Genomic DNA, 18,787 nt, shown 5'->3' on the forward strand with positions numbered 1-18,787 from the left:
GCGGTGGTGACACTGGCGAATGCGGCAAGAGAAAAACCGGCGCTGGAGCGTAGCGGCCGTCGAAAAGCCGAGGCAAACAGTTTGGCGGTTGTTGTAAGCGTTCTGCTGGAAAACAAGGGAAGAGGAAGAGGAGGGCTTTATGGGTCTCGTCGGTGCGGTGAAATCGTGGATTATGCGGCGCGTGAGTGTTGACTAATTATCTTCTCGTGCCTCCGAGCTTGAGCGAGGGGTGGTGGGGCAGCGACGAGGCCCCCAAGTGGATGGATGACAAAACGAGACGGGCGATGCTATGGCAGATGTGTTGGCAAAACTAGTGTTATTTATGGCGTATAGATAATTGAAATTTCGAATGACTGTTACGAGTTGTAGCTAGTTTAAATGGTAATACAGTTGCTCACAGAGCGGCGTTTGCTGGTGTGACTAATTCCTCTGCCAGCAAGCTTCTTATCATCACTAACTGGACATGGGTTAAAATGGACATGAGAACTATCAAACTCTTGCCTAAATACAACTTATAATAAAGAAATATTCAATGGAAAATGATTAAATAATCATGCTTTTATTGCCATCTTCTCCACCATCGTAGAAATGCCTACACTGTGTCTCCGTTTACCAACATCCAAAGGCGATGTTGAATACTACCATTCTAGAAATATAGAATACCACCTTGCTTCTCATCGGCCAATTCAGAATGTCCTCAGATGACGTATTTACACCTGGTTTCCACTGGGTTAAGACCGGGCATTATCATCACTGATATCCTCCCACGGGCACCCACACAATCAGCCCAGATCGTAGACAGTCGAATATGGTTCCATTTGCCAATACAACAACTGCCGATATATCGCTTCCATCTATATATTCGCCATGAAATAACCCGTAAATATACACCAATCACGTCCCGGCACTAGCAGTACCACTGATTCTGGGCTCATCGCTGTTCTCCCTCGGCACCGAGGCTTCCGTCCCGTTTTCCGAACCTGGCGCCCAGTCCCCCAATGTCCCGCCGAAAAAATTTGCCAAAATTCCGCAGGTTCTCGTTGATGGTGGCCTTTTCCGAGCCGCTCGGCATGGCCGCGCTCGCCGTGCCGATATCGCGGGCCGCGCTCAGTAGCTTCTCGCCGAGCGCGCCGGCATCGAAGCCCCGCGCCCCCGTGGCCGCCGCGCCGGTCAGCGCGGCCGCAGCGTTGATGGTGCCCCCAACCGTCGTCGCGCTACTAGTAAGGCTCGACGACGTCGTGGTCATGAGCGGGGTCAGCAGCGGCGAGCTCGCCACCAGCTTGTCGTGGCCGGCGCCCTCGCGGTGAACGGCAAAGAGCTCCGTCAGGTACGCATAATCTTGCTTGCGCACACCCTTGAGCTCGAGGATCTTGCGGAAATTGGTGTCCGACTTGTCGCCAATGTGGATGAGGTAGGCTTGCACCAGTCCTTCGGGCGGAGACGGTCGGATTTGCAGCGTCTTGAGTAATGGGTCTATGCGGCCCATCGACTGTTCTACTCTCCGTACGAAACCAGCAGGAGGCGCTTGAGGTATCGATGATGGATTGTGATGCAGGATCAGCGTACCAAACGACTTTGTGAGTGCATATTTATCTACAAGCATCTGTCGCGACTGTTAGTCTAGGATTGAGGAACTGGAGACCATTCATGCATACCTGCTGTGCCCCGGTCTCTGATATCGGCCGGCATTGCACGATGTTATTGATGTAGTTTGTTGCCAAGCGCTCGACAAGATTGTCACAAAAGGCCCGGGCGTACTGTTGTTTACCAACCACGGCCAGAATCTCTGCCGTCTTGTTATTGACATGCTTGACCAGCTCGCCAACATATGAGCTTTGATCAGCCGCGGTATCTATTGTGCTCCAGTTTGTATTCTTCATCTCGCGCCAGACGCCTTCATAGTCCTGTTCCACAATCTGCACCAGGGCCAGGACGGAGGCGCTGGCAACACCAAGGAAGGCGTCCGACTGTGAGGAAAGGTCGACTTTGCCAACTAGCTCGGAGTCTATGCGCTTTTTTATGTTTTCCTCCAGTTGATTCGTATTGGCGTGCCAGAAGTCGGCTGTATTTAGCACCAAAATGCAGTCCTGCATAGCCGGTATGGCCTGGCCAGAGGCCTGCAGCTTGTGTAGCAGGACTTGCTGTGCATATTCATCAAGGTATTTTGCCAATATTTTTGATAGATCCAGCAACCGCTCCGCAGTCGACAACTTTGCGCATTGTGATAGGGTGAGCTTGTAAAAGTGAAACAGCTCAATGGCAGATTGCATCACCGCTTGTGGTGAGAACTCGTCATCTGGCGGTATCAAAGGTTGGCTTCTGTATTTTGGTATCATTGTAGCCAGTTGCTTGTCTTGCGAGTCTACCCATAAGCTGAGGTAGGGCTCGAATGCAACTGAAATAAGACCATTGAAAGCGTATATCTTTCCATCGGTAGAACTTAGTGTATCGATGCTCCCCCGTGGCTCATTGGAGAAGCGCCTCTCAAGACTCTGCTCAAAGTCGAGTGTTTCTTGCAAACAAGATAACAGTAGATTTACATCGATCTTTGCTCCGTCTGCACGACGCATGCTGCGTTCCAGGATGCCCTTGAAGTCGTCCCGCGTGCCGTCGCAGAAAGCCGTTGCCAAAACCTCGTTGACGTGCCAGTGTGTCGGAAAGATGACCGCATGCTCGTCTTCATGTGTCTTCATCATGCGTTTGAACCAAGCGTAGCGGCGACCGATATTGTCGAGGCTGCCAGCTTCGTCATTGCCGCGAAACACCTGGCGGTATTCGCGCAGCTCCGTGTTGACATACCACGTCACCAGCCTCGACTTTGCCGAGTCTCCGAGGGCATCCATGACCAAGCATGATTCCACAAGCATGCTGCGTTTGGTAGAGACCTCGCTTTTGGCGAATGCCATTTCAAAGTCCTCGCAGACCTGTTCTAACAGTTCGCGCTGGAGCTCCGAGACTTCGCGGCTTAGTGCGGCAATCTGCTCAATGCTGCGGTAGCTATTGAAATGCTTCATGAGCTGCAGCACAGCTTGCAAAAGGCCTGCGCAGTCACGATACTGTCGCGTCTTGGCAAGCCCGCGTAGTTGCTCGTACGCAGTTGTCAGCATCTGCAGGCGCTTCAAGGCCGTCATGCTGAGCGTGAGGTTCTTCTTTGTTCCATCGAGTCGTTTTATATCGGCCGTCATGGATGTGATGTTTTCTTCTGTCTCGATGGCGCGGGACCGTACGGTTTCGATCTTGCGAAAGAGCTGCGCAAGCTCCGTCTGGGCCGACTGCATGCGCTCTAGGCTCGAGTCGGGTTGGTAGGCTTGCGCCGACTCGAGGGCACTGATCTCCGCGGCCAGCTCATTCTGCTGAGACTGGAGCGCCTGCGAGACGCGGTTGACAGACGATACCGAGGCTGGGTGCGCAAAGAGCAGGTTGAGGTGGTCTATGGGGTCGTAGTCGACTGGCGCCAGGACACAATCAGCAGCCGAATTGTGCGATTATAGAACGCATTTTCAACGTACCTGTGTCAAGCGACGACGGACTCGTCAGCGCCGCGCTCATATTGCCGCGGCACTGTGTTGATCAAGTCTGCCACCTATCTAACTCCTTTGATGATTGCTAATAAAGTGCACGCGAGGCTTCTCGAGCAAGCTACGTCTCTTAAGCGATTAAAAGTGGGGCTACAATGACAACCACTTGTCTACAAAACAGACAGCGTGAGCGAACCTGGTAATAAAGGAAAAGGGAAGTGATTTTTACAACTTTATATAATCCAAATAAAAACTACAATCTTTCGTGTAAGTTTTGGCCTCCTGTCGTCAGTATATCATTTGTGTGAAAGGTGTGTCAACTGAGAGACCCATGGGAAGGTATAAGCGTTGTAATGGACTAATATAAAGAAAGAAGTATGGTGGCACACAGCAACGTAAATATGGTCAATGGACAAGATAATTGTAATAGATTCATAGATTTCATATATATCATTCATATGCTAGTGACATATCTCCACATACTTTTCAACCTTGTATTTACTGGTTACCGTTGTACGAGAGCAAGTTGACAGTGCTGCCAACGTTGCCAGTCACCTTGTTCGCGGTGCCAAGCGCCTTGATGCGGTTGGTGACAGCGGCAGGGGTGTTGAGGTTCTCGAGAACGGCAAGGTAAATGGCCAGACCAGCAATGTGGGGAGAGGCCATGGAGGTGCCAGTAATGGTGTTGGTGGCAGTGGTCGAGCCAATCCAGGTGGACAGAACATCCTCACCGGGAGCGTAGATGTCGACGGGAGTGCCGTAGTTGGAGCCCTGCTGCGCGTTCCAGACCCAGCGAGCCCAGGTGGCGCCGACAGCGGCGACGGTGATGGCCTGGGGGGCGCGGGCGGGGGAGACGTTTCTGCTGTCCTGGTTCTCGTTGCCGGCGGCGACGACGGTCAGAACACCCTGGTTGTAGGCACTGGCAACTGCGCTGTCGAAAGCGGTCGAGGCGGGACCACCGAGGGACAGGTTAATGACGGAGCGAGTCTGGCGGCGCTTGGCGACGATGTCGTTGACGGCCCAGTTGTAGCCATCGAGGATGACGGAGGTGTCGGCGGTGCGGCCGCTGAAAACCTTGACGGAGACGATGCTGGCCTTCTTGGCCACGCCGTAGCTCTTGGAAGCAATGGTGCCAGAGACGTGAGTGCCGTGGCCGAGGGTGTCGACGTCCTCGCCGCCGGCCGCGTTGTAGCCGCGGGTAGCACGGCCCTCGAACTCGACGTGTCCAATGTTGACACCTGAGTCGACGACGTAGGCGTAGGCGCCCTGGCCTGCGGTGCTGTCGTAGATGTAGTTGCTGGCACCGGACTGACGGTGCGAGATGGTGGCCAGTCCGTGGGGGACGTTGGACTGCGTGGTCAGGGCATACAGAGTCCACTTCTGGTCAAGCTCGACGGCCGCAACCTGTAGAGGGTTAGCTTTTATCGCAATCGGAAAGGTTTCTTCTGCTGACATACCTCGGGGCTGTTCTTGATCTCCTCAATGGTGGCAGCGTCAAAGTTGCCAGCGTAGCCGTTGAAGCTACCAATGCCGTAGGTCTTTTCGACACCGTTGAGGTTGAGATCGCGACGACCGACGCTGCGAGCGTGGACATCGTTTACCCACTGCAAGTGAGACTCAACCTTGCTGGCAGTGGCACCGTCCTTGAGCGTGACAATGTACTTGCCGCCAGAAGGAGCAGGGGCAGCGGTGCCAAGGGCCGCGAGGAAGAGAGCGGCGAAGCTTTTGAAGCCGACCATTTTGATAGGTGTTTATTGAGAAGAAGGTGGTAAGGGGATGAGTGGATGTGTGAATCGAATGGTGATATAGATGCTCCAAAGTCGGGCTCTTGGGAGGTATTTATGCTCCGACACAGACTCCTGAGTATCGCCATTACATATCATTCGTCATTTGTCACGACATTCACATTCACCATTTCTCACAAACCCGCTCATGCTCACCTTCCTATTTCACGAGAGCTGAACATGATGATACCCTTCTCCTCGCACCGAGCGGCGAACGGGACAGCAGCTGGCTCTGGCGCCAAGCAAGGGCAGCACGTTGGTCAGCGACCAGCTAGGAAGGTATATTCTTCGATAAACTCTCCTGCATCCGCCATTGTCTGTCGATAGCTGGACGACAATGCACGACGTGCGCCAAGGCGCCACTCAGCAGAGAGAGAGTAGGTCAGGTCGCAGCGACTGGTGGTTGTCGAAATGAACTGCCCGATCGGGCATGATGGCATTGACGGAGGAGCGATGTGCGCAAGGCTAAAAGGAGGACCTTTTGGCCACTAACGAGTTCAAGAATAAGCATAGATCTTGGCGCCGCCCTAGCTAACTAGTGTAGGAACTCCAAAGTCCCCAATCACAGCTCGCGACGCAGCTTTGTTCCTCGCAATTGGCAACCCACCCGGAGTTCTGAATCTCGGCGCTATCGAAAGGTATCTGGAAGCTAAGTCCTCGGGGGCCACTTACGCCATTATCGCACCTTCTTGGTCCATTGTCCGTTTTCTGTCTCAGCTTCCTATTGTAGAAAAGGATCGCAGCCCCCCCCCCTTATCCGCACGAAATGGCGCGTTCAGGCCTGGGGTAAACGCCACCACATCGTTATGCCCCGAGTGCCACATAGCCCCCAGGCAGATAGTCGGAGAAGCCGAGAACCTTGACAGACTTGTCAGGCTGTCATTCCGCGAATAACTACAGGTAGTCAGGCAGCCACCGTCGATGGAACGCCGTTTTGTCAGTCTCTCTCGTAATAGTGTCCGCGCTGGACCGGAGGTTGACGCCGCAAGTAACCGGGTATCGCGTAGCAAAATGCGGATACTGCTATTGGGCCGTGATTAATAACTACTCCATACCGGGCTCCAATGTCAACGTGCTTGGCACTGTGAAAGATGCACGATGCAGGGGACGTATCACAAGGGCCTGGCAATATGTCCGAGGGGACGGAGCCGGATTAAGTGGTCGTCCGTACCCATCCAGGTCGCCCAGCAATGCAATTTACACGTAACAAACGAGTTATTACTTTCAGGTTTGCACCGGCATTTAGGCAACAGCCGCCGCATGATGATGCAAATTGCCTGCATCTTGCCCACTTCGAATTCTCCTGGCTGCCAGCCCCACCCATCGGAACTTGGCATCGCAGAGAACTGGTGATAGTTGGTAAATAGGATCTACAGAGACCACAAAGCTTTTTTTTTCAGCTCGACTATTTGTTTCTCGTTTATATTAGAATATTGCTTATGTTTATTGATTCAGACCGAAGGCTTTCGTTGCTGACGGCCGGAAATGTCGAAAAGGTCAGCAGTGGCGGCGCCGTGCGGGGTACGCCCAGGGTCAAACAAGCAGTCTAAATATACCTACCTGGGTTCTAACATTCGTTATTAGTTGCCTGTATTTTACGGAATTTCAAATGCTTTCCAGAAGCAATTTCAATATCAGCGAAACTTGCTAAATAAGTCCAAGAATACAATGTGCAAAAGGCACCTCATGTGAGTATCTACCTATGTATCCTGCAGTTTTCACCATCGCACAGGATCGGCTTATCCTGTCACCCCTCCGATTCGTACTGATGTCCAGTTTGAAGGAACCCGTGACGACCTAGTTACTATTACAGGCATATTGTTTGGCAAGCCGCCTACTTTTTGTCCCAGCTCGAACTTGAGCCTGCTGCCTGCTGCCTGGTGCCGGCTGCCTACATCGGCCTTTTGCATTCATATAAAGCGCCTTTTTCTGCATTAGCAAAGATGTGATTATTTCGTCATTCCACATATCAGTGCATTCATCTCGTCAGAAGCGCCGCTTCCATGGATTATACAACTCGCCTCTTCTCTCACGGTCCAGATGATGCGTCCGCGGACCGTCCGGTATGTACGACACCACATGCGACCGGCACATGCTAACACACCGCCAGGCCTTGGTGGACGCCGACTGCCCGGCGCGCCACATCTCGCGGCGCCAATACAAGTCTGCCGTAAAACGCATAGCCGTCGGTCTTGCAAATCTCGGCGTGGCAGACCAGGACGGTGTCGGGCTTCTCAGCGACAATGACATTTACTATTATGTTCTCGGCGACGGCGCCGTGGCCGCGGGCGCCGTATACGCCGGCATCCCAACCTTTGTCAAGCAGGCCGAGCTGGCCACCGCCATCCAGACTGCTGGGATCAAGTGGCTATTTGCCGCGCCCGCGTTTCTGGAGCTCGCCCTGGCCACGGTGCACGACCTGGGCCTGCCGTCAAGCATGGTGCTCGTCTTTGACCCCCCGGGCCTGGAGCCCTACACCGGCGCGCAGGCCAGCTTGAGCAAGCTCATGCACGGCGCGGACGAAGCGAGCTTCCGCAATGCTAACGAGGGCAAGGACCCGGCGACGCGTGAAGCTTTTCGCTTCTTCACGAGCGGGTCGACAGGGTCAGTCAAGGCGGCCATCATCAGCCACCAGGCGTCCGTTGTACGAGCCAACCTCGTTTCCTCCATGCCCGGCATGGACAAGCCTTTCTTGCTCATGATTGGCATGTTTCACATCAGCGGCATTTTGCTTCACATGGGTGCCTGCGTAGGCGGCTATTCTGGCTACATTTGCAAAGGCGATGACGCGACTACCGTCATTGACAAGATCCATTCGCTGGGCATTGGCGCCACCATGATCACCCCCCGACTCATGGAAACCATGACCGCGTTGCCTGACTCGGCTGAGCTGCGTCGCCGCTTGGCCTCGCTACAGCAAGTTTCCTTTGCCGGGGCGCCTTGCCGACAAGAAACCGTCACCAGCATCAGGAGGATGCTCCCCGACAACGCGAAGCTGATGACTGGGTATGGTGCAACCGAGTTGCCCGGGATTTGCTCAATCGTAATTGATGACAACTGGGTTACTGGCTGTGTAGGCCGGGTCGCATCTTGCACGACTGTTAGGTAAGTGCTGTTTCTTTTGCACGCATAGGTTAGAGTGTCCCAGTAGCACCATACTGACATACCTTTAAAAGGATCGTGGACCCCGACACTCTACAAGAGGCGCCACCCGGTGCCGCTGGAGAGGTATGCGCTCGCAGCCCAGCCTCGTTCAGCGGATACTACAACAATGCAGAGGCAACCGTAAAGGCTTTTCTACCAGGCGAGCCTGGCTGGGTTCGCACAGGCGACAAGGGTATTGTAGACCCGGATACAGGCCTTCTCACGCTGCTGGGACGCTTCAAGGAAATCTTCAAGGTTCGGTATGAGGAAGTTTCGCCGACCGAGGTGGAGAGCGTGCTTCTACAAAACGGCGACGTTACCGACGCTCTGGTGACGTCCACGCAGGCTCGAGATGATGATAAAGATAGAGAGTGCTTGGCATATGTGGTTCGACGGGCTGACGCGCAGCTGACCGCCCAGCAGGTTGTCGATTTTGTTGCGTCCAAGCTCGCGGCACATAAAGCTCCGACTGGTGGTGTTTTGTTCTGCGACAAGATTCCGCGCGGAACAATGGGCAAGCCGCTGAAGAGCGAGCTGGACAATGTGGTGCCTCTACCTGATTCAGCGAGGTTTCTTACACTTCCTGCTCAGTAGTGGGAGGGTCTCTCCCAAGGATAGGGCGCTGCCTTTGTTGAATGAACAACATGAAGATGTAGCCGCATAGTCAAAGTCACATTTAAAAAGATCTTCATCATACTAAATATAGCCAGATAACATGCGTTGAATGGTAGAAACAAATGCGATTTGTAGTGTCGCAGTGGTATTGATATGCTGAAGCATGACACTTCAGCGCGCAAATAACATCCACGTACTGCTCCTTAGCATTGCTATGGAAAGTATAGCTCAATATTGCACTGCCCATGTGTCATGATGTAGTGAAAACTCCGAAGAACGCCGTTCCTTTTCCAACCGCCGATTCCGCTGGCAATAATACAAAGCAAATATGTTCGGGTATCCTCTCAATGATATCGTTATTCGGCCATTTCTTCATCGACGTCATCACCAAACATATCCTCCACAGTGCCGCCCTCGACGCCATCGCCACCGATATCTTCTGGTGCCGGGCCTTGTATACCCTCCATCGCGTCGCCCGTCGCTTCCGGCACCTCATCGTCGCCAATCTCGTCCCAGACGTCCTGCAGGCCCCAGCTGGTACCGCTGAGGACAAAGCGCTCGCTGGGCAGGCGCACGCCCCACTCGTGGGCGACGATGCGCGGGAGAGCGACCTTGTTGCGCTCGCGGGCGAGCTCCTGCATGTACTCCTTGCTGATACCGCCGCCGGAGCTGCCGCCGCGGAACTGATAGCCGAGGCGTGCGGCGACAGAGAGCTTGATGGCGTTGGCGGAGACAGCGGCGTCGCCAGGGGCCGCGGCGCTGGCACCCGCACTGGCCGACGGCTTCGCGCCGGCCTGGGAGACGTAGGGGTCGCCGGCCAGGTGCAGCGCGTCGTTGAGGATGGACGAGGTGTGGCGGTAGGCAAAGTCGAGGAGAAGGAGGGGCACGCGCTGCTCGTACGCGGTCACGCCCTGCGAGGTCAGCAGCAGCTCAACGAGGCGGGCGTCGCGAGGTCGCGGCGCGGCGGCGCCCGTGGGCTGTGACGTCGAGGACGGGCCACCGGTGGGGGCCGCACCCTGGGCGTGGTTAATCGCCGCGGGGGCGGTCGGGGCAGAGGCCGTGATGCCGTTGGTCTGCGGTGGCGCGGCGGACATGGTGGTTGTGATGTGCGGGTGGGCGCAATGGCTGTTTTGGAGGACCTTGTGCGCGCCGGGCGGATGAGTTGGACCGGCGGCAAAGGAGTGCCAGGCTAACGGTGGTTGGGCTAGCTAGATTGATATAATAAGATGGTAATTATACGGTTGCGAAAGAAACGAGAGTTCGGGGTGAAGATCAATGGTAGCGTGTGATGGAGAGTTGATGGTTTGCATTCGCGACTGGAGCTCGCTTTCGCTTGGTGAGCGCAAGGGTAGTGGCGGGTGCTTGCAGGCGCAACATCCTAATCCCGTTCCGGTTAATTGCATCAATCACCAATGAGCTGGCGGACGACTTGAGAGACGTGACCGGGTCTAAATATAACTAAATTGCAATGCAAATATGCATAAATAACCAATCAGTCAAATATTTATATTTTTTATAATTTAGAATGGTTCTTCTCACGTCTGCCAATGTGCTAGGCAGGTACAAAACTTGGAGTCGATGGGATCGCGGCCGGCCAATGACGGAAGCACTAATAAAAAGCTCAGCGGCCTGTATCCCGCTGTCTACAGCGAGCAAAAAATCTTCAGATAGCAGCAATCTGGAGGGGCAGCATCAATTATCGGCGCCTCGCTCTGCCCCACCAAAAAGACGGCCGATTCAGGAACGCAGAGTCATATCAAGCGTCTTCCCCATCCCATATCCGTTCTGTCCTCTTTTTTCTTTCACAGGGGATCTGATACCATCAAGCTGTTCCAACAAAGGCTTCGCAGCGACAGTTTCAACCCACCATTGTGCTCTACGACAACTGTCACCCCCGATCCTCCCCTCTACCGCCCCCCCGCCAAGCCGTCCATCAGCCGCGCCCGCCACTCTTTTACATCATGGAGATTGAGCTGCCGCTGCCGTTCCTCGTCAGTGTCGCCGTCCCTCCGGGATTGGCCAAGCTAGAAGGTCTCACCCGCGAAGAGGTCTCGATTCTCGGCTGCCCCTTCCTCGACGCCAAGCCGGAGCTTCTCGAAAAGTTCGCCAAGTTCTTCAACCGCCACAGCGCCGAGTTCCAAGCCCATTTCGATGCCACGGCCCTCGAGCAAGACCATGTGCTCGGCTTCCTCGACCGCGGCGCCAAGCGAGTCTTTGTCACCCCCGAAGCGCTACCTCAGTACGCCGAACTGGGCGACCGAGTCTTCCCCGTCGTGTCGACCCCGGATCTGTCTGCCGCCTCGGAGCACGGTCTGCTAGTCCGCGACTTTGACCCCAAAACTGTGGATGTCGCCAAATTCATTGCCGATGCTCAGGCTACGAAGGCCAAAATCCTCTACATTAAGCCTGCCGAAGGCGTCTCGCTAGAGGAATTTATCCAAATTGCCAACAAGAGCAACGCCGTCCCCATCCTGCCGTCAACGGGCCTGACCACCGACAAGGCCGATACCAGCAAGTTGCTGCTTTCCAAGGTCCTTTCCAGCCAATGGAAGTCTGACCGCTCTGACGGACTCGTCCCTACCGTCGTAACCGACGAGGCTGGTATTTCTCTCGGTCTTGCCTACACTAGCGAAGAGAGTATTCTCGAGGCTCTCCGTACGCAGACTGGCGTCTATCAGAGTAGAAAACGGGGTCTATGGATCAAGGGCGCCACATCAGGAGACACACAGGAACTCGTTCGCATTGCGCTCGACTGCGACAACGATACGCTCAAGTTCGTCGTCAAGCAAAAGGGTCGTTTCTGCCACCTCGAGCAATTTGGCTGCTTTGGAAACCTCAGCGGCATCGCGGCCCTCGAGCGGACCCTCGTCTCCCGCAAGGAGTCTGCTCCCGCCGGCTCATATACCGCCCGTCTCTTCTCCGACGAGAAGCTACTGCGGGCCAAGATAATGGAAGAGGCTGAAGAGCTTTGTGACGCCAAGACACAGGACGAGGTCGCCTTTGAGGCGGCCGACTTGATCTATTTTGCCCTGACCAAGGCTGTCAGCGCAGGCGTGAGCCTGGCTGATGTCCAAGCCAACCTGGACGCCAAGAGCCTCAAGGTCAAGAGACGTCCGGGCAATGCCAAGGGCAAGTGGGCTGAGAAGGAGGGCATCACGGTTCCCGTTGCTGCTGCTGCTCCTCAAAAGCCTGCTGCCAGCGCCGAGGCTCCTTCTAGCGACCGTATCCTCATGCAACGGGTAGACTCCGCCTCAATGTCCGAAGCGGACTTGCGAACGACGCTTCAACGCCCCTCACAAAAATCTTCTGACGCTATTCTCAAGATTGTTGTCCCAATCGTTGAAGATGTTCGCAAAGGCGGCGACAAGGCTCTCCTGTCATACACTCACAAGTTCGAAAAGGCTACCTCCCTCACATCTCCAGTCCTCAAGGCTCCATTCCCGGCTGAGCTGATGAAGCTTTCGCCTGAAACGACCCATGCCATTGACGTTTCCTACGAAAACATCCGCAAATTCCACGCCGCTCAGGCTGAGGACAAGCCCCTTAGCGTGGAAACCATGCCGGGCGTCATCTGTGGTCGTTTCTCGCGCCCCATCGAGCGTGTAGGTCTGTACGTCCCTGGTGGTACTGCCGTCCTGCCCAGCACTGCTCTCATGCTCGGTGTACCTGCCATGGTTGCCGGCTGCGAGAAAATTGTTCTTGCCTCGCCCCCTCGTGCCGATGGCAGCATCTCGCCCGAGATTGTCTACATTGCCCAAAAGGTCGGCGCCGAGAGCATCGTCCTCGCGGGCGGCGCGCAGGCCGTCGCTGCCATGGCCTACGGCACGGAGAGCGTCAGCAAGGTTGACAAGATTCTCGGCCCGGGCAACCAGTTTGTCACTGCCGCCAAGATGCACGTTAGCAACGACACCAACGCCGGTGTCAGCATCGACATGCCCGCTGGCCCGTCAGAGGTGCTCGTCGTGGCCGACAAGGATGCCAACCCGGCCTTTGTCGCCTCCGACCTGCTCTCCCAGGCCGAGCACGGCGTCGACAGCCAAGTGATTCTGCTCACCGTCGACCTCTCTGAGGCGCAGCTCAAGGCAATTGAAGACGAGGTGCACAACCAAGCCATGGCCCTGCCACGCGTCGACATTGTGCGTGGCGCCATCAAGCACTCGGTGACTGTCACGGTCAAGACGATCGAGGACGCCATGCGCATCAGCAACGACTACGCCCCCGAGCACCTGATCCTGCAAGTCAATGATGCCGCCAAGGTCGTCGACCAGGTCATCAACGCTGGCAGTGTCTTTATCGGCGAGTGGACTCCCGAGAGCGTTGGTGACTACTCGGCCGGTGTCAACCACTCTTTGCGTACGTTTTCTTCTTCTTCTTTCTTTTGTACTCGTGATGATGCGTTGAAGCTAACACTTTTTTGTTTTTACAGCAACGTATGGCTACGCCAAGCAGTACTCGGGCGTCAACCTTGCCTCATTCCTGAAGCACATTACCTGCGCCAACCTCACCAGCGACGGTTTGCGCAACGTCGGCCCGGCCGTCACGCAGCTCGCGGGCGTCGAGGAGCTCCACGCGCACAAGAGGGCCGTGGAGATTCGCCTCAAATGGCTGGACGAGCAGAAGCATTTGTCAAAGTAGGTGGGAAGCGATGAAGGCAGAAAATGAAGAATGAAGAAGAAAAAAAAATGAAAAGAAGATGATGGGGTGAATTTTAGACTTGGGAAACGAGGTTATGTAGTCGTCTATTGGCCAGTCATGTCGTCATTATGTTATCCTTCTTTATCTCTGCTGACAAGATGATGAGACGCTGCAGCTTCGGGGATTGCTCGGGATCAAGTTGAAGATGCAGCAAATTCTATTAAAGTCAACTCTGTAAACACTGGCATCATGCAAGTTCGTGTTCGCGTTTCACTACGCTCGAGTAGCTTCAACGGGGCGCTCATTCTTGCAAATACTCAATCCTTCGCTAGTCTCCGTTTGTACACTTCGACGGCATCACGCTTGCGGGCGGCTTCATAGCAAGTTGGGGTATTTGGTCACTTGGAGCAGAAATGAGTATCAGAGAGTATATATGAATGCGCTTATCATTTATGTGTCGCTCATTGCAAGACAAAGCTGCCACTACTCGTCATGTGCTTTCTTGTCAATGTCCAGGCTTTCCTTTGCCGGCGCGTCTTTGCCCCGTTTCTTCTTCGAGAAGCGCCAGGACCCAATGCGAGACTGACTGCCGTCCTTGGATGCTTTAGACCCAAGCGCAGGGTTGCTTGCCATGCTATCGTAGCTTCGGCCAAATTGAGCCTCTTCGCCCAGGTCATCAACATCACCAATGCTGGATCGCTGATCAGCCGACAAGTTTTTGTCAGAATTGGCTGTGCTCCCAGGGCTCTTCTTAAACAGCCCAGAATCCTTGCCAAGCCTCGAAGACAAGCCAAACTTGCCAGAGCTGCCCTTGCGGAAGAGCTTCTTCACCTTGTTCTCAGGGTCCTTGGAGAGCGAGCCGGACAGAGAGTTTAGGTCAGAAGGCGCGTTTGATATACTTCCATCCAGCATCAGTGACTCGTGAGATTCCGAAACAGATATCGAGGTTTGCGTGTGGATTGACTGAGTATCCCGAGAGATTCTAGATCCGGACGGCGGATCGTCGGTGTTTGTTTGCAGTTCCAGGCTTGGAGCTGCGTCTCGAGACTTGGATCTATCCTTTCTAAACAAGTTGCCAACGAACGTAGGCGCGCTCGGGTTGAGCCTCTGGTTCACAAATTTGGTGTTTGCAGGGTGACCTGATCCGATAACGCCGACTTGACTAGCTGAGGTTTGAGGATTACGCAGGTCGTACTCATCAAGAATCTCATCGTCAGCGGACGCAAGCGTGGTGGTCAGCAGATTGCCCGTGCCGTGAATAGACGGGCGCCTCGAGTTGCTACGTGAGGGCCAGCGGCCATCGGCTGCCTGCCAGAGTCGGTTTTTGGACACTGCGCCGTCACTTGGCTGGCCCCAAATGGATCCACTATCAGTTGAGGGCCTGGGCATATCCGCAGACGCAATGGAAGCAGGTCGCGAGTTTGGATCCCGGTCCGCGCCGTTCGGGGGGTTCATTGGGTTCAACCTTCTGCCCATTAGCGATAAGTGACCACCGATTGTCCCTTCAGGGCCGGTCGAGCTACGACTGACCCAAGGAAAGTTGGATCGACGGCGGGATTCGCTGGCTTCGAACTCTTCCGCTCCACGCGGAAAAGACTGACTTTGACCGGTTTTAAGGCTTCCGATTGGAGGGCCTTCATCAATATGCTTTGCGCCTCTGTTGCGCTGAAATGTAGAAAGTAGGCCACTAAACCTATGACCGATAGCCGCAGGGGAGTTTGGTACTGGATGGAGGTTCAACGAGCTCCTATCGGCGTTCTCGTACGGTGAGTAGGGCAAGTTGTGATTTGACCCATGAGGGCTAGAGAATGCGCGGTACGACGGGCTAGAGGAAGCGGGCGATTGTGCATCATCTCCTGTTGTACCGATAGGCTCGCGGATGTAGGACCCGGTCGTTTCTTCTTCAGTCGGGTCCTCCTCGAATATGTTAGAAGGCAAGAGCGTCTGGGCCAACGGGCTCAGCGGGCCGGAAGCCAGCTTGAACTCGGCCCCTGCTTGATTTTCATCCATTGGATCTGGCTCATCGGCGAATAACCTTTTGGGAAAGGGCGCAAAACCTGCTGGCGGTGGATATCCTGACTCGGATGTAGGAAGCGGATGTGGTGACGGGGTGCCTTGCTCAGGAAGCGAAGCACCATTCGCACTCCGTGTCCTCTGCACAGCAGCCACCGAATTGTCATATTCGGGGCCAGTGGAAGCCGTTGATTGGTAAAATGTTGGCTGCAGAACATGAGCAACTTGATCGGTCATGGCTTGGATCTTTTGGTCGAGTTGGCCAGCCATAGTCATTTCCTGTACTATAGTGGAATGCAATCTGTGCCTGGCAGCGTCCCATTCCTCTCTAAGACGGGAATCCTCCTCTTTCCATTGTTGATCATCGGCGCCAGGTAACAGCTCCCGCGCGGCCTTGAGGTCCTGCAACTGCTTCCCTTTCTCCTTGAGTTCGGATTCCAATTCAGCACACTTGTCTTGAAGTTCTCTGTTGGCCTGGTCGAGAGAGCGACCTTGCTTGTCTCTGTTTTGAAGCAACTCGGCATCTTGCGCTTGAAACTTCTTACGCTCATTTTTCATGCGCTCGATTTCGTGTTCCAGCTTTGTGATGTTGTCCTTTGCCTTGGCTTTCTTAGCCTCTTTATCCTTCAGGCACTGGTCCTTCTTGGCGCGTTCTTTCTCAGCGGTGCGCATTTGTTCCATGGTCGTCCTAACCTGTATCTTGAGCTGTGCGGTTTGTTCTTCCTTCTCTTTTAGGATCAAACGTTTTCGTTCCTTTTCCTTTTTCAAGTCGTCTTCTTGGAGTTTAGAGTCGGCCTCGTCTTTGACATATTGGGCGAGGGTGTCGTCAATTTCCTTTCTGATACTCTCAAATCGCTTATTTAATTCATCTAGAGAGACTTCAGGTTCATCGGAGGCTTGATGCTTAATCTGCGGCCGATCGGAGCTCGCAACAGAGGGAGAATGGCGCCGATTAACGGTGTTGCGCCGCTGGCTCGTCAGGGAACCGTTAGGGTCGCGAACGACAGACACGGCGCTGTCCAACACGGGAGCAGATTCCAGTGTGGGGACAGCGCAAGAAGGAGAGTCGGACTCATTACCGTCGTCGGTAGACCCACGGCGGTGCTCATCAAGCGACAAGTTGACGGGTAGGCGAGCGATGCCCAGTTGTGGCTTGCCATGTTTCCCAAATGTTTGCAGGCGCAAAGGAGGGCTCGATGACTGAAAGTTGTTGGGCGCCACGGCAACGACGCGGACATTATAATAGTGGTTCGGTCTTAGGCCAGTGACGGTGATGGCTATTTCGTTTCCAGGAGAGTCGCCGACTGGAGCTGGGGGGAAGTAGGTGTTAGCTTTCATCTTTCCTACGCACAGCGTGATGCCAATTTGACAAGGGCAAGTCGTCAGAGCAAACTGACCATTGACGCCATTGACTTGTATGGTATATTTCTGGACAGGTCTATTGCTTGGCGGACGGCTCCAGCTGAGTGTAGCAGCATCGGAGCGGATGCCAGCAAGGCAGACATCCGGGGGGTCGGGAATGTCGACACCGAGTATATTGACCAGCTCCGAGACTGGTTTGAGCAATGTTTGAAAGGTTCGGTGGACAAGCCTATGAGCAGAGGCGGCGGCAAGGTTAGACGGAAGGGCGGGCGCAAGAGAGGTGAAGAGCAAGGAAGGGAAGGGAGAGGGCACTTACCAGAGACCCGAGATAATGGTGACAAAGGTATGAAAATATTGCTCGAGAAAGTCGTTGATAGGCATGTGTAGTAAGAATTCGTGCGCCTCGAAATAACTCTGGAGCATCCACTCGCGAGGATCAAAAATGATGAAGGCGGCAGCAATGATAGTAAAGAAGGTTATTGGGAAATACTCGAGTGGGCGGAGAAGGTAGCAAAAGAAGACGAAGAAGAAAGTGCCGGCAGTCCATGCCAGAAACTGCCAGACCATTGTCGCGGCGACCGGGACATAAGAGCAGCAGCGAACGAGGCGCTGGAGACTCTTTATAGAAACGGGGTCTTGGTGATGGCAGCGAAAAAGTGCAGTCGGTGTTCGTGGTGCAGTGCGGGTGAAGCAAAATGCAGATGGCTTGAGCAAAGGTCCGCCGAATCCGACGAGATGATTGGGTGGCGGGTTCTGGTAATGACTCAGTGTGGAAAGAGAGCTCGGCGCACTGTGTGATGGGTGAGAAAGAAGGACGGACTGTACAGTGCGGAAAGGCGCGAGGCTGTCCAGCGCTCAGACAAGTTCAGGGAGCTCCGGGATGGAGCACTGAAGCAGCCGATCTACAGTCGCAACGTGTTGGTTCTGTCTCTAGGGTGGTTGGAGGCGGCTGGGAAATTGAGAGCCGACAAGGGCATCGTCTCGACGCCGCACAGTTTACTGTTGTCTCGTTTGCCTTGCGAGTACATGTGAATAACGGCATGCTTGTGGGTAGGTGGCGGGTATTAATACGTGGCTAAAATGGTAGAGGTAACCACGGTTGGAAGGACGGGCTCGAGTCCAGCTACCTGACTCGTTACTTCTATGTAGGTTGTTTGAAGAAGTGGTGACACGTTTCTCTACATAATAACAAATAGCATAGATGGCATAATAAATGGCATAAATAGCATGACACATAACATGACCACCATCAGTAATCTGTACATAGCGGCCTACTGTCCTAGGTAAGTAAGTAAATTGCTATGTAAGAAACTAACAGTTACCAGCTTGGCTTCTCGTCGTGCCCGGCTTCTTCGTCTATCCTCGGTGAGTATGCCTACCTACTAATAATATATTATTGCCGATGCGTCCAGTCTTTTTTTAGCGCCCGAACGCCATAACCCAATTCGGCCCAGTGGCCCGAGGATGTTGTGTCCACTCCAAATGCATTATGCGGTTGAGAGGAGTGCCTCTGCGGCGTAACACCACATCGCTGGACGACAACAAGTACAAGTAGTTGAGACGGTCTAGAGATTCAATACCGCGCATGTCTTTCGTAGTTGGGAATATTCGAGATTGCTGTCTAGACTACAGAAAGGTCTCCAAGGGAGAAGCATGACTCTGAACCTAAAATGCCAAGGCCTCGCGAGCCACTTGAGGCCTCGCTCCGATGGATCA

The 18,787-nt window shown here is 54.3% G+C and overlaps 6 protein-coding genes across 6 annotated transcripts; 2 read left to right on the top strand and 4 right to left on the bottom strand.

Moving 5' to 3' along the window:
* Positions 1-931: 931 nt before the first annotated feature.
* Positions 932-3,549, bottom strand: CCM_05421 (GARP complex subunit Vps53, putative; the record flags this gene model as incomplete). The annotated part of the gene is made up of 3 exons (XM_006670565.1): positions 932-1,573; positions 1,656-3,430; positions 3,510-3,549. 3 exons carry the CDS (start codon positions 3,547-3,549, stop codon positions 932-934), a joined length of 2,457 nt encoding a protein of 818 aa, XP_006670628.1.
* Positions 3,550-4,016: 467 nt separating this feature from the next.
* CCM_05422 (alkaline serine protease Alp1) lies at positions 4,017-5,257 on the bottom strand (the record flags this gene model as incomplete). Its single annotated transcript, XM_006670566.1, has 2 exons — positions 4,017-4,922; positions 4,976-5,257. 2 exons carry the CDS (start codon positions 5,255-5,257, stop codon positions 4,017-4,019), a joined length of 1,188 nt encoding a protein of 395 aa, XP_006670629.1.
* A 2,048-nt stretch (positions 5,258-7,305) lies between these two features.
* Positions 7,306-9,040, top strand: CCM_05423 (AMP-binding enzyme, putative; the record flags this gene model as incomplete). The annotated part of the gene is made up of 3 exons (XM_006670567.1): positions 7,306-7,365; positions 7,413-8,407; positions 8,479-9,040. The coding sequence occupies 3 exons, from the start codon at positions 7,306-7,308 to the stop codon at positions 9,038-9,040; spliced, it is 1,617 nt and encodes a 538-aa protein (XP_006670630.1).
* A 377-nt stretch (positions 9,041-9,417) lies between these two features.
* CCM_05424 (transcription initiation factor TFIID, 31kD subunit) lies at positions 9,418-10,155 on the bottom strand (the record flags this gene model as incomplete). The annotated part of the gene is made up of 1 exon (XM_006670568.1): positions 9,418-10,155. One exon carries the CDS (start codon positions 10,153-10,155, stop codon positions 9,418-9,420), a length of 738 nt encoding a protein of 245 aa, XP_006670631.1.
* An 867-nt stretch (positions 10,156-11,022) lies between these two features.
* On the top strand, positions 11,023-13,696 carry CCM_05425 (histidine biosynthesis trifunctional protein; the record flags this gene model as incomplete). Its single annotated transcript, XM_006670569.1, has 2 exons — positions 11,023-13,414; positions 13,488-13,696. The coding sequence occupies 2 exons, from the start codon at positions 11,023-11,025 to the stop codon at positions 13,694-13,696; spliced, it is 2,601 nt and encodes an 866-aa protein (XP_006670632.1).
* Positions 13,697-14,179: 483 nt separating this feature from the next.
* On the bottom strand, positions 14,180-17,638 carry CCM_05426 (Fibronectin type III domain protein; the record flags this gene model as incomplete). The annotated part of the gene is made up of 3 exons (XM_006670570.1): positions 14,180-17,019; positions 17,107-17,300; positions 17,388-17,638. 3 exons carry the CDS (start codon positions 17,636-17,638, stop codon positions 14,180-14,182), a joined length of 3,285 nt encoding a protein of 1,094 aa, XP_006670633.1.
* Positions 17,639-18,787: the final 1,149 nt, after the last annotated feature.

Source organism: Cordyceps militaris (genome assembly GCF_000225605.1).
Source record: "Cordyceps militaris CM01 unplaced genomic scaffold CCM_S00004, whole genome shotgun sequence".
Lineage (NCBI taxonomy): Eukaryota > Fungi > Ascomycota > Sordariomycetes > Hypocreales > Cordycipitaceae > Cordyceps > Cordyceps militaris.